Source organism: Oenanthe melanoleuca, chromosome 14 (genome assembly GCF_029582105.1).
Source record: "Oenanthe melanoleuca isolate GR-GAL-2019-014 chromosome 14, OMel1.0, whole genome shotgun sequence".
NCBI lineage: Eukaryota > Metazoa > Chordata > Aves > Passeriformes > Muscicapidae > Oenanthe > Oenanthe melanoleuca.
Window position 1 is genome coordinate 69,483 of NC_079348.1, and position 13,824 is coordinate 83,306.

A 13,824-nucleotide genomic window follows, 5' to 3' on the forward strand; every position below is an offset into this window, starting at 1 on the left:
TTCGGTCTCGGTGCCTCCCTCGAGTTTATCTTGCTGAAATTTCCCCCCCTCACGGCTTTGCCCTCAGTAAAGATGGCGGCCCCATTGTACTCTACGTGCCCTCAGCCAAGATGGCGGCCGCGGCCTCACGATTGAGGGCATAACCATGGCGGCGTGCCCTCAACAAAGATGGCGCCAACGCCGCACTGGGACGGGGGCTCCGGTGGAGGGGGGGAAAAGGGGAGTTAACGGGGGCACCGGGAGAGGGAGGGGCAGTTAACGGGGGCACCGGGAGAGGGAGGGGCAGTTAACGGGGGCACCGGTGGCGGGGGACACCCCCAGACCCCGCCGCGGGGCTCGGGTAGGACTGAGCCCCCCCCCCGGGCCAGGTTTTGGTCCCGGCCGGTGACCCGCAGCAGAGGGACTGGGATGTACCAAGTGTGATTTTGAGGGGGATCTCCACACTTAGAAACAAAATCCTTATTATAATAATTGGAATAACGGCGATGTAATAGTTAAATATAATATCTTTAATTATAATTACTTATAATAAATTTTGGTCATCCGTATTTTTTACATTCTTCCATCATAATTAAGTTACAATTAATTATAATTATTAACTTATGCTCACAGTCCTGTGTAACAACTCATTATAATAATTATTATAATAGTGTCAACTCATAATAATAATAAACCTCATCATAATAACTCATCATAATTAATTAAAATATGAATAATTAAGGTCATTCCCCCCCGGGGGAGGGGGGCCAAAGGGGTTCAGCCCCTCCCCCTTCCCTGCCTCAGTTTCCCCAGTGTTAAGGCACAAGAAAAGGGGGGGAGGGGAAGGAAAGGTGCAGAGATGGGACCCCCCCCCCAGGATTTGGGGGTTCCCCCGGGATTTGGGGGTTCCCCTGGAGTTTGGGGGTTCCCCCGGGATTTGAGGCTCCCCTGGGATTTGGGGGTTCCCCCGGGATTTGGGGCTCCCCCGGGATTTGGGGGTTCCCCCGGGATTTGGGGCTCCCCTGGGGTTTGGGGGTTCCCCGGGATTTGGGGGGTTCCCCCAGGATTTGGGGTTCCCCCAGGATTTGGGGTTCCCCCGGGATTTGGGGCTCCCCTGGGGTTTGGGGGTTCCCCGGGATTTGGGGGTTCCCCCAGGATTTGGGGCTCCCCCGGGGTTTGGGGGTTCCCCCGGGATTTGGGGGTTCCCCGGGATTTGGGGCTCCCCCGGGATTTGGGGGTTCCCCGGGATTTGGGGCTCCCCTGGGGTTTGGGGCTCCCCCAGGATTTGGGGGTTCCCCGGGGTTTGGGGGCTCCCCCGGGGTTTGGGGGTTCCCCCGGGATTTTGGGGCTCCCCCGGGATTTGGGGCTCCCCTGGGATTTGGGGCTCCCCCGGGGTTTGGGGATTCCCCGGGATTTGGGGGTTCCCCGGGATTTGGGGGTTCCCCCGGGATTTGGGGGCTCCCCTGGGGTTTGGGGGTTCCCCGGGATTTGGGGGTTCCCCCGGGATTTGGGGGTTCCCCCAGGATTTGGGGGTTCCCCTGGAGTTTGGGAGTTCCCCCGGGATTTGAGGCTCCCCTGGGACTTGGGGCTCACCCGGGATTTGGGGTTCCCCCGGGATTTGGGGGTTCCCCCGGGATTTGGGGCTCCCCCGGGATTTTGGGGCTCCCCCGGGGTTTGGGGGGCTCCCGGAGTTTTTTGGGGCTCCCCCCCGACGTTTTCTGGGGGCTCCCCTGGGGTTTGGAGTCTCCCCAGGCGGTTTTTTGGGGTTCCCCCGGAGTTTTTTGGGGTCGCTCAGGACTCGAGGGGTTCCCCCAGGATTTGGGGGTCCCTCAGGACTGGGAGTTCTCCCCTGGGATTTCGGGTCTCCCAGGGGTTTTTTGGGGTCCCTCAAGATTTTTTGGGGTCCCTCAGGATTTTTTGGGGTCCCCCGGGTGTTTTTTGGGTCCCTCAGGATTTTTTGGGGTCCCCCGGGTGTTTTTTGGGTCCCTCAGGATTTTCTGGGGGTCCCCCGGGTGTTTTTTGGGTCCCTCAGGATTTTTGGGGTCCCCCGGGGTTTTTTGGGGTCCCTCAGGATTTTTGGGGTTCCCCGGGGTTTTTTGGGGTCCCTCAGGATTTTTTGGGGTTTCCCCGGAGTGTTTTGGGGTCCCTCAGGACTCGAGGGTCTCCCCCGGGGTTTTTTGGGTTCCCTCAGGATTTTTTGGGGTCCCCCGGGGTTTTTTGGGGTCCCTCAGGATTTTTGGGGTTCCCCGGGGTTTTTTGGGGTTCCCCCGGAGTTTTTGGGGTCCCTCAAGACTCGAGGGGCTTCCAGGGTTTTTTTGGGGTCCCTCAGGATTTTTTGGGGTCCCTCAGGATTTTTTGCGTCCCCCGGGGTTTTTTGTGTCCCTCAGTATTTTTTGGGGTCCCCCGGGGTTTTTTGTGTCCCTCAGTTTTTTTGGGGTCCCCCCGGAGTTTCGGGGTCCCCCCTCACGGGCGGAGCGCGCTCTGTGCCGCCAGCAGCAGCGCGAGCAGCGCCGCGTAGAACAGCGCGAAGAGCAGCCGGGGGGGGGCGCGGCGGGGCCGGGGGGGCTTCACCTGGGAGGGAGGGGGAGGGACCGAGCCAAAATCACCCCGAAATCACCCCAAAATCCGCCCCAAAATCACCCCAAAAATCCTCCAAAATCCGCCCCAAAATCAACCCAAAATCAACCCAAAAATCCTCCCAAAATCGCCTCAAATCACCCCAAAATCACCCCAAAAATCCTCCAAATCCCCCCAAAATCGCCCCAAAATCAACCCAAAATCAACCCAAAATCAACCCAAAATCAACCCAAAAATCCTCCCAAAATCGCCCCAAATCACCCCAAAATCACCCCAAATCCGCCCCAAAATCACCCCAAAAATAACCCAAAATCACCCCTAAATCAACCCAAAATCACCCCAAATCACCCCAAAATCACCCCTAAATCACCCCAATAATCGCACCAAATCACCCCAAAATGACCCCCAAAATCACCCCAATAATCCCCCAAAAATCGCACCAAATCACCCCAAAAATCCCCAAATCCCCCCAAATCCTCCCAAAATCACCCCAAATCAACCCAAAAATCCCCCAAATCACCCCAAAATCACCCCCAAAAATCCCCTCCAAATCCCCCCAAAATCACCCCAAAATCCCCCCTTAAATCACCCCAAACTTCACCCCAAATCACCCCAAAAATCCCCCCTAAAATCACCCAAAAATCCCCCCAAATTCCCCCAAAATCACCCCAAAATTGCCCCCAAATCCGCCACAAAATCCCCCCCCCCCAAATCACCCCAAAATCATCCCAAAAATACCCCCAAAATCCCCCCAAATCACCCCAAAAATCCCCCCACATCACCCCAAAATCCCCCCAAAATCACTCCAAAATTCCCCCAAAATCACCCCAAAATCCCCCAAAAATCCCCGCAAATCATCCCCAAATCCCCTCCAAAATCCCCTCCAAAATCATCCCAAAAATCCCAAAATCCCTGACCCCCCTAAAATCACCCCAATAATCCCCCCAAAATTCCCCCAAAATCCCCCCAAAATCACCCCAATAATCCCCCAAATCCCCCCAAAATCACCCCCGAAATTCCCCCAAATCCCCCCCAGATCCCCCCAAAATCACCCCAAAATCCCTCCGAAAATCCCCCCTAAAATCACTCCCAAATCCCCCCAAAATCCCCAAAAATCCACCCCAAAATCCCCCCCAAATCCTCCCAAAATCCCTCCAAAATTGCCCCCAAATGCCCCCAAATCACCCCCAAATCCCCCCAAAATACCCCAAAAATCCCCCCAAAATCCCTCCAAAAATCACCCCAAAATTCTCCCAAATCATCCCCAAATCCCCAAAATCCCCTCCAAAATCATCCCAAAAATCCCAAAATTCCCCCAAAATCCCCCCTAAAATCACCCCAAAATTCCCCCAGATCCCCCAAAATCCCCCCTAAAATCACCCAAAATCCCCCCCAACCTCCCAAAAATCCCCCCAAATCCTCCCAAATCATCCCCAAATCCCCCCAAAATCCCCCCTAAAATCACCCCAAAATCACTCCAAAAATCCCAAATCCCCCCAAAATCCCCCCAACCCCCTGAAAATCCCCAAATCACCACCAAATCCCCCCAATATCCTCAAATCACCCAAAAATCCCCCCAAAATCCCCCCAAAATCCCCCAAATCCTCCCAAAATCCCCACAAATCCCCCCAAAATTCCCCCAAATCACCCCAAAAATCCCCCCAAAATCACTCCCAAATCCCCCCAAAATCGCTCCCAAAATCCCTCCAAAATTGCCCCCAAATCACGCCCAAATCCCCCCAAAATACCCCAAAAATCCCCCCAAAATCCCTCCAAAAATCACCCCAAAATCCTCCCAAATCATCCCCAAATCCCCAAAATCCCCTCCAAAATCATCCCAAAAATCCCAAAATTCCCCCAAAAAAATCACCCCAAATTCCCACAAAATCCCCCCAAAAATGCTCCCCAGAAATCCCCCCCCAAACCACCCCAAAATCCCCCCAAATCATCCCCAAATCCCCCCAAAATCCCCCCCACATCACCCCAAAATCCCCCCCACATCACCCCAAAATCCCCCCAAATCCCCCAAATCCCCCAAAATCCCCCCCAGCCCCCCCGTACCTCGGGTCCCCCCGATCGGGGCGGCTGCGCCCGGCGGGACCCTGGGGGGCTCTGGGGGGGGAAAAGGGGGTTCGGGTTTTTTTGGGGGGATATTTTGGGGTTTTTTTGGGGGGATATTTTGGGGTTCAGGGGTCGTGGCAGAGCTGAGGGGGGGTCAGGGATTTTGGGGGGGGGGGGGGTTTGAAAAGCGTTTTTGGGGTGTCAGAGGGGTCCTGGAGGAGTTCTGGGGGGGATCTGGGGCAGAACTGGGGGGTGGGGGCAGGTTTTGGGGTTCAGGGGGATGTTTTTGGGGTTCAGGGGGGAGTTTTGGGGTTCAGGCGGGTGTTTTTGGGGTTCAGGAGGGTGTTTTTGGGGTTCAAGGGGTGTTTTTGGGGTTCAGGGAGGTGTTTTGGGGTTCAAGGGAGTGTTTTGGGGTTCAAGGGAGTGTTTTTGGGGTTCAGGGTGCTGTTTTGGGTTTCAGGGTGTTATTTGGGGTTTCAGGGTGCAGTTTTGGGGTTCAGGGTGCTATTTTGGGGTCCAGGGTGCTGTTTTAGGTTTCAGGTTCCTATTTTGGGGTCCAGGGTGCAGTTTTGGGGTTCAGGGGGGAGTTTTGGGGTTCAGGGTGCTATTTAGGGTTCAGGGTGCTAGTTTTGGGGTTCGGGTTGCTGTTTTAGAGCTCGGGTTGCTATTTTGGGCTCCAGGTTCCTATTTTGGGGTCCAGGGAGCAGTTTTGGGGTCCCACTCACAGCCCAGGGCCGCAGCCTGGCTCCCACCCGGCCCAGCAGCTCCGAGTCCCCGAAATCCTCCGGCAGCCGCAGCTGCAGCAGCGCCTCCAGGCTCTGGGGGGTCCCAAAAAACGTGTGAGGGACACAGAGAGACCCAGCCCACCCCCCAAAAAACGTGTGAGGGACAGAGAGAGACAGAGCCCACCCCCCAAAAAACAACAGAGACAAAGCCCACACCCCAAAAAACGTGTGAGGGACACACAGAACCCGAACCCACCCCCAAAAAACGTGTCAGGGACACAGACAGCCAGAGACCACCCCCCAAAAAACAAACAGAGCCCCAGCCCACCCCCCAAAAAATGTGTCAGGGACACAGAGACCCAGAGACCACCCCCCAAAAAACAAACAGAGCCCCAGCCCACACCCCAAAAAACATGTCAGGGACACAGAGAAACCCAGCCCACACCCCAAAAAACGTGTTAGGGACACACATAACCCGAGACCACCCCCCAAAAAACAACAGAGACCCAGCCCAACCCCCAAAAAACATGTCAGGGACACAGAGAGACAAAGCCCACCCGCCAAAAAACAACAGAGACAAAGCCCACTCCCCAAAAAACGTGTGAGGGACACACAGAGCCCGAACCCACCCCCAAAAAACGTGTCAGGGAGACAGAGACCCAGAGACCACCCCCCAAAAAACAAACAGAACCCAATCCCACCCCCCAAAAAACGTGTCAGGGACACAGACAGCCCAAGACCACCCCCCAAAAAACAAACAGAGCCCCAGCCCACCCCCCAAATTCCCCAGCAGGGGAGGGGTCGGTACCTGGCGCATCTCAGCAATCAGCTCCCGCTGCCCGCGGCCCTGCGGGAATTCAGGGGTAATTAGAGCCCTGTTAATTAGGATGAGCCTGGTCAGGGGTAATTAGAGCCCTGTTAATTAGGGTGAGCCTGGTCAGGGGTAATTAGGAGCACTGTTAATTAGGGTGAGCCTGGTCAGGGGTAATTAGCAGCCCTGTTAATTAGATGAGCCTGCTCAGGGGTAATTAGCAGCCCTGTTAATTAGGATGAGCCTGGTCAGGGGTAATTAGCAGCCCTGTTAATTAGATGAGCCTGGCCAGGGGTAATTAGGAGCCCTGTTAATTAGATGAGCCTGGTCAGGGGTAATTAGCAGCCCTGTTAATTAGGATGAGCCTGGTCAGGGGTAATTAGCAGCCCTGTTAATTAGATGAGCCTGGGCAGGGGTAATTAGCAGCCCTGTTAATTAGATGAGCCTGGGCAGGGGTAATTAGCAGCCCTGTTAATTAGATGAGCCTGGTCAGGGGTAATTAGCAGCCCTGTTAAATAGATGAGCCTGGTCAGGGGTAATTAGGAGCCCTGTTAATTAGATGAGCCTGGTCAGGGGTAATTAGCAGCCCTGTTAATTAGGGTGAGCCTGGTCAGGGGTAATTAGAGCCCGTGTTATTAGGTGAGCCTGGTCAGGGGTAATTAGAGCCCTGTTAATTAGGATGAGCCTGGGCAGGGGTAATTAGCAGCCCTGTTAATTAGGATGAGCCTGGTCAGGGGTAATTAGAGCCCAGTTAAATAGATGAGCCTGGTCAGGGGTAATTAGGAGCCCTGTTAATTAGATGAGCCTGGTCAGGGGTAATTAGAAGCCCTGTTAATTAGGATGAGCCTGGTCAGGGGTAATTAGGAGCCCTGTTAATTAGATGAGCCTGGTCAGGGGTAATTAGCAGCCCTGTTAATTAGATGAGCCTGGTCAGGGGTAATTAGGAGCCATGTTAATTAGATGAGCCTGGTCAGGGGTAATTAGGAGCCCTGTTAATTAGGATGAGCCCTGGTCAGGGGTAATTAGCAGCCCTGTTAATTAGATGAGCCTGGTCAGGGGTAATTAGCAGCCCTGTTAATTAGGATGAGCCTGGTCAGGGGTAATTAGCAGCCCTGTTAATTAGGTGAGCCTGGTCAGGGGTAATTAGAGCCCTGTTAATTAGATGAGCCTGGTCAGGGGTAATTAGGAGCCCTGTTAATTAGATGAGCCTGGTCAGGGGTAATTAGCAGCCCTGTTAATTAGATGAGCCTGGTCAGGGGTAATTAGCAGCCCTGTTAATTAGATGAGCCTGGCCCAGCTCCTCACCGGCGGCGGCGGCGTCTGGGGGGGTCTCTGGGGGTGGGTCCTGTGGGGGGAGAGCAGCCAGAGCCGGGCCTTGTGCCTGTCCAGCCCTGACCCCTGACCTCTGACCCCTGACCTCTGACCCCTGACCCTGATCCCTGACCCCTGACCCGATCCCTGACCCCTGACCCTGATCCCTGACCTCTGACCCCTGACCCGATTCCTGACCCCTGATCTCTGACCCTGATCCCTGACCCGATCCCTGACCCTTGACCCCTGACCTCTGACCCGATTCCTGACCCCTGACCTCTGACCCTGACCTCTGATCCCGCTCCCCATGCCCCAAACCCGCCTCCAGTCCCTCCCAGTCTGTCCCAGTCTGTCCCCTCAATCCCCACCCCTGTCCCCAGTCCCATCCCTGATTTCTAAACCCAAATCCGTTCCCCAGTTCCCAGTACCTGTCCCCAGTTCCCGGTTCCCAATCCCAATTCCACTTCCCAGTTTCCAGTTCCCAATCCCAGTTCCCATCCCCCAGTTCCCAGTCATCAGTCCCCAGCTCCCAATTCCCAATTCCCAATCCCAACCCTGATCCCAATTCCCAATCCCAATCCCCCCGTACCTGTCCCAGTTCCCAATCCCAATTCCCAATCCCCCCGTACCTGTCCCAGTCCCCAGTCCCCAACCCCAATCCCAGTCCCTAGTTCCCAATTTCCAGTCCCCCAGTTCCCAGTCCCCAATCCCAATTCCCAATCCAAATCCCCCCGTACCTGTCCCAGTCCCCAGTTCCCAATCCCAATTCCCAATGCCAAATCCCCCTGTACCTGTCCCAGTCCCCAGTTCCCAGTCCCCAATCCCAGTTCCCAGCCCCCAGTTCCCAGTCCCCAATCCCAATCCCCCTGTACCTGTCCCAGTCCCCAATCCCAATCCCAATCCCCCTGTACCTGTCCCAGTCCCCAGTTCCCAGTCCCCAGTTCTCAATCCCAATCCCAGTTCCCAGTTCCCAGTCCCCAATCCCAATTCCCAACCCCAATCCCCCCGTACCTGTCCCAGTTCCCAGTCCCCAATTCCCAATTCCCAGTCCCCAGTTCCCAATCCCAGTTCCCAATCCCCCCGTACCTGTCCCAGTCCCCAGTCCCCAGTTCCCAACCCCAATCCCAATCCCAGTTCCCAGTCCCCAGTTCCCAGTCCCCAATCCCAATCCCCCGTACCTGTCCCAGTCCCCAGTCCTCAGTTCCCAGTTCCCAGTCCCATCCCCAATCCCATTCCCCAGTTCCCAATCCCAACCCCAATCCCCCCGTACCTGTCCCAGTTCCCAGTCCCCAGTTCCCAATCCCAGTTCCCAGTCCCCAGTTCCCAGTTCCCAATCCCAGTCCCCAGTTCCCAATCCCAACCCTGATCCCAACCCCCCGTACCTGTCCCAATCCCTCTCCCCCTCTCTCTCCCTCCGCCCCTCCAGGTTCTTGGGGTGCTGCCAGGAACTGGGGACCCCCCTGCAGGGATGGGGGGGGTCAGCACCCCCAAAACTCCTCCCTGACCCCCCTGCAGGGATGGGTGGGGGTCAGCACCCCCCAAAACTCCTCCCTGACCCCCCAGCCCCCCTCACCCCCCTCACCTGGGGGTGTCACCGCCCGGGGTCCGGCTCTGCTGCTCCTGGGGGACAAAGGAGGGACCCAAAATTTGGGGCGGGGGGGGGAACCCCAAAACTCGAGGGAGGGATGGGAGAAGATGGGGGGTGACATCACCTCGGGGGGGGGCTCCTCCTCCAGCTGCTCCGGGTCACTGTCACCAGCTGTGGGGACACAGGGGGGACAGGGGGTCCCCAAAATGTGGCAGGAGGTTCTGGGGGTCCCCAAAAGGTGGATAGGAGGATCTGGGGGGTCTGGGGGTCCCCAAAATGTGGCAGGAGGTTCTGGGGGTGACAGGGGGTCCCCAGAAGGAGGCAGGAGGATCTGGGGGGGGGGGTCTGGGGGTCCCCAAAATGTGGCAGGAGGACACAGGGGTGACAGGGGGTCCCCCAAAATGTGGCAGGAGGACACAGGGGTGACAGGGGGTCCTCAAAAGGAGGCAGGAGGATCTGGGGGGGGTGACAGGGGGTCCCCAAAATGAGGCAGGAGGATCTGGGAGGGTGACAGGGGGTCCCCAAAATGCGGCAGGAGGATCTGGGGGGGTCTGGGGGTCCCCAAAATGTGGCAGGAGGATCTGGGGGGGTCTGGGGGTCCCCAAAATGAGGCAGGAGGATCTGGGAGGGTGACAGGGGGTCCCCAGAAGGAGGCAGGAGGATCCGGGGGGTGACAGGGGGTCCCCAAAATGTGGCAGGAGGACACAGGGGTGACAGTGGGTCCTCAAAAGGAGGCAGGAGGATCTGGGGGGTGACAGGGGGTCCCCAAAAGGAGGCAGGAGGATCTGGGGGGTGACAGGGGGTCCCCAAAAGGCGGCAGGAGGATCCGGGGGGCTCTGGGGGTCCCCACTCCCCTCACCTGCCCCACTGTGCCTCTCCCTGTGCTGCCGAGGCTCCAAGGACTCCTCCGTGCACTGAAAAATCGGGGGTGCGAGGTGGAGGAGCAGCTTGGGGGGGACACCCCGAATTTCCCCCCCCCCACCCCCAAATCCCACCTCGTTCCCCGACCAGCGCTTGCTGCCGCTGTCCACGCTGTGGAAACCGGAGTCCAGCCCCCCCCGCGGCCGGAGGCGGGGACACGGCTCGTCCGGGGGGCTGGGGGGGACAAACAGCCATGGGAGACCCCAAAAACCCCCGGAGGGGACAGTGGGGTCCCCCCCTGTGCGACCCCCCCCCCCAAATTTTACCATGCTGGGGCAGCGGGGGCGGCAGCCTCGGCCTCCAGGTACTTGAAGATGTGGACTTTGCCCTTCAGGCAGATCTGCGGGGGCACCCAGGGGTCAGGCGGGGGGTTTTGGGGCCAGGGGAGGTTTTGGGGATCCCACAGCCGCCCCCTCACCTGGGCTGGGGGGAACTGCAGGGGGTTGTTGTCGGCCAGCAGGGTCTGGAGGTGCCGCAGGCGGCGGAAGCAGCGAGGGATGGCGACCACGCGGTTGCAGGAGAAATCCAGGCGGGCCAGGGGGAGATCCGAGAGCTCTGCCGGGATGGGGACAGCGACACGAGGGATGGAGGGAGCCCTCCCCGAGCCTGGGACCCCCTCCCCGGACCCCCACCCACCGTCGGGCAGCGCCGTCAGCTGGTTCCGCCGCACGCTCAGGTCCCGCAGCGCCCGCAGCCGCCCCAGCCCCGGCGGCAGCGCCCGCAGCCGGTTACAGCCCACGTCCTGAAACGGGGAACAGCAACGGGCGTGGCCAGGAACGGGTTAAATGCCTGTTCTGTCACACGCTTTCCTTGTCTCATGTTATCTGCTAATGGGCTGTCTTTAAAACCAGCTGGGGCAATCTTTATAAATTATTTAATAAAGAGAAGCTCCTGCCTTTATCGGCAGACACCTGTCCTTCAAACCAGAACAAACCATTATCCCTAATTCCACCTTCACCTGAGAGCCCCTTAATTTCAAAATTACAATTTGGAGGGAGGGGGGTTTACATTCCCCATTTCAAAGAGAAGCTCCTGCCTTTATCAGCAGACACCTGTCCAAACCAGAACAAACTGTTATCCCTAATTCCCCCATCATCACCTGAGAGCCTCTTATATTCAAAATTACAATTTGGAGGCAGGGGGGTTTACATTCCCCATTTCAAAGAGAAGCTCCTGCCTTTATCAGCAGACACCTGTCCAAACCAGAACTGTTATCCCTAATTCCCCCATCATCACCCGAGAGCCCCTTAATTTCAAAATTACAATTTGGATGGAGGGGGGTTTACATTCCCCATTTCAAAGAGAAGCTCCTGCCTTTACTGACAGGACAGGGTGGTTCAGGGGGGTCCCTGCCCTTCACTGACAGCACAGGGAGGTTCAGGGGGGTCCCAGCCCTTTTCTGGCAGGACAGGGAGGTTCAGGGGAGTCCCAGCCCTTCACAGGCAGCACAGGGAGGTTCAGGGGGGTCCCAGCCCTTTTCTGGCAGGACAGGGAGGTTCAGGGGGGTCCCAGCCCTTCACAGGCAGGACAGGGAGGTTCAGGGGGTCCCAGCCCTTCACAGGCAGCACAGGGAGGTTCAGGAGGGTCCCAGCCCTGTCCTGGCAGCACAGGGAGGTTCAGGGGGGTCCCAGCCCTTTACTGGCAGCACAGGGAGGTTCAGGGGGGTCCCAGCCCTTCACAGGCAGGACAGGGAGGTTCAGGGGGGTCCCAGCCCTTCACAGGCAGGACAGGGAGGTTCAGGGGGGTCCCAGCCCTTCACAGGCAGGACAGGGAGGTTCAGGGGGGTCCCAGCCCTTCACAGGCAGCACAGGGAGGTTCAGGGGGGTCCCAGCCCTGTCCTGGCAGCACAGGGAGGTTCAGGGGGGTCCCAGCCCTTCACAGGCAGGACAGGGAGGTTCAGGGGGGTCCCAGCCCTTTACTGGCAGCACAGGGAGGTTCAGGGGGGTCCCAGCCCTTTACTGGCAGCACAGGGAGGTTCAGGGGGCTCCCAGCCCTTCACAGGCAGGACAGGGAGGTTCAGGGGGGTCCCAGCCCTGTCCTGGCAGCACAGGGAGGTTCAGGGGGGTCCCAGCCCTTCACAGGCAGGACAGGGAGGTTCAGGGGGGTCCCAGCCCTTCACTGGCAGGACAGGGAGGTTCAGGGGGTCCCAGCCCTTCACAGGCAGCACAGGGAGGTTCAGGGGAGTCCCAGCCCTTTACTGACAGGACAGGGAGGTTCAGGGGGATCCCAGCCCTGTCCTGGCAGGACAGGGAGGTTCAGGGGGTCCCAGCCCTTCACAGGCAGGACAGGGAGGTTCAGGGGGGTCCCAGCCCTTCACAGGCAGCACAGGGAGGTTCAGGGGGTCCCAGCCAGCACTCACCAGCTGGCGCAGCGTGCTCAGAGCCCCCAGGTTCGCTGGCAGCTGCGCCAGGCGGTTGTTGCTGGCGTTGAGGACGCGCAGGGGCAGCAGGCACAGGCAGGAGGGCAGAGAGCTCAGCTGGTTGCGGCTGCAGGGGTTGGAGGAAGTGAGTCAGGGGTCTCTGAATCCTCCAGAGTGATTGAATCCATGCCTTTGGAGGGGCTGAAGTACATTAAGCCGCTCACACATAACGCAGACATAAAGTTAGTAAGTTTTAGGGCGAGCTCTAATGCTTTTAGTAAGTGAAAGGCCCAGATTCCACAGTAGCAGTGAAAGTTCTAGTGAAGGTGGAAAACATACAGGCCCACAGTGGTGGACAGAACTTACACATAATAGAGATACAGTAAGAATAATGCTTGCATTTTTTAGATAGAACAAGATAGGGTGCATGCATAGTTCTATACGTAACCTAGCGTGCTAAGAAACTGGAATTCTAATAGGTTAAGGAGTGATGGTCCAAGTTTGCATCTTAGCTTGTTGGAAAAATCCTAAATAAAGAGTTTGTGTCGGGGAGAGTTGGTGCTTTTAGCCATTTGCTCTTGCCATTTGCTTTTGCCACTGATTTTCTGCGCGCTTTTGAGACTGATGTGCTTTGTAATAAAGAACCACTTTAACTATTAGCTGCTTTGCTTAAGATAACCCGACGAAGTTGGAGCCAAGAGCTCGAAGTAGGAGCCCAAGAGCTCCGGAGTCCAAGAGCCTCCCAGGCGGGGGCACAGCGGGGTCAGCGCTGGACCCGTCCCCGATCGCGCTGTACCTGAGGTCCAGGTGAGCCAGCGCCTGCAGGTTGGCGATGGCGGGGGGGACGCTGCGCAGGCAGTTGTGGTACAGGCTGAGCCCCTCCAGCGAGACCAGGCGGCAGGCGGCCTCCGGCACCTCCCCGAACCGGTTCCGGGACAGGTCTGCGGGGACGGGGGGGACACGGGGGAACATGCGGGACCCTCAGGGATAAGGACAGCCCGGGGGGACAGCGCTGCCGACGGGAACGGTGAAGCCGCGGGACCGCCCGGACCAGGCGCTCCGGTCCGGCCCGTCCCGGCGCCTCCGGCAGCTCCCGCGGGCCGCGGGCTCGGCGGGGAGCGAGGCAGGCGAGGCACTCGCAGCTTCCCCCGGCAAGGGGAAACACCCCGAGTGCCCCCGGGCTGTGGGGAAGGGTCGGGGTCCTGCCCCGGGGCCACGGCCTCACCGGCCTCCGTGGTGTCGCTGAGGTCCCAGCGCCGCGCCGCCGCCGCGGGGAAGGCGCGCAGCCGCCGGCCGGCCAGGCTGAGGGTGCCGGAGGCTTCTGCTTCTTCCAGGGCGCGCTCGGTGCCGGCTCCGCCGGGCAGGCGGCCCAGGCGCGGCGGCGGCTCGGCCGTGACAGCCCCCGCCGTCCCCGCGGCCATGGCGGCCCCGGAGCTCCGCTCGCCGCGGCCGCCGCTGCCCGACTGAGCCCCGGACGCTTCCGGACCGCGCC

General features: G+C 58.5%; 1 protein-coding gene and 1 long non-coding RNA gene across 3 annotated transcripts; one reads left to right on the plus strand and one right to left on the minus strand.

Moving 5' to 3' along the window:
- Positions 1-1,778: 1,778 nt before the first annotated feature.
- Positions 1,779-2,281, plus strand: LOC130259245 (uncharacterized). The gene is made up of 3 exons (XR_008841601.1): positions 1,779-1,851; positions 1,971-2,070; positions 2,171-2,281. It is a non-coding gene; the product is annotated as an uncharacterized LOC130259245 (long non-coding RNA).
- A 145-nt stretch (positions 2,282-2,426) lies between these two features.
- On the minus strand, positions 2,427-13,813 carry LRCH4 (leucine rich repeats and calponin homology domain containing 4). Of its 2 annotated transcripts, XM_056503350.1 has the most exons (16): positions 13,558-13,813; positions 13,129-13,273; positions 12,333-12,459; positions 10,610-10,715; positions 10,392-10,528; positions 10,240-10,313; positions 10,048-10,147; positions 9,912-9,966; positions 9,177-9,223; positions 9,047-9,084; positions 8,847-8,924; positions 7,459-7,498; positions 6,151-6,189; positions 5,343-5,435; positions 4,618-4,668; positions 2,433-2,550 (listed from the first exon to the last, which is right to left on the minus strand). In XM_056503350.1, exons 1-16 carry the CDS (start codon positions 13,751-13,753, stop codon positions 2,443-2,445), a joined length of 1,434 nt encoding a protein of 477 aa, XP_056359325.1. In that variant the 5' UTR covers positions 13,754-13,813; the 3' UTR covers positions 2,433-2,442. The 2 variants fall into 2 exon arrangements, with proteins under 2 accessions (XP_056359326.1, XP_056359325.1); XM_056503351.1 differs by lacking the exon at positions 8,847-8,924 and having other exon boundaries at positions 2,427-2,550; positions 13,558-13,812.
- Between the last annotated feature and the right edge of the window lie 11 nt (positions 13,814-13,824).

Coding starts and splice junctions, on each gene's coding strand:
- LRCH4 (XM_056503350.1), bottom strand. CDS start 13,753: ATGGCCGCGGGGACGGCGGGGGCTGTCACGGCCGAGCCGCCGCCGCGC. Junction 9,967..10,047: donor AGCGCTGGTCGGGGAACGAG/GTGGGATTTGGG, acceptor CCGATTTTTCAG/TGCACGGAGGAGTCCTTGGA. Junction 5,436..6,150: donor TGATTGCTGAGATGCGCCAG/GTACCGACCCCT, acceptor GGGACCCCCCAG/AGCCTGGAGGCGCTGCTGCA.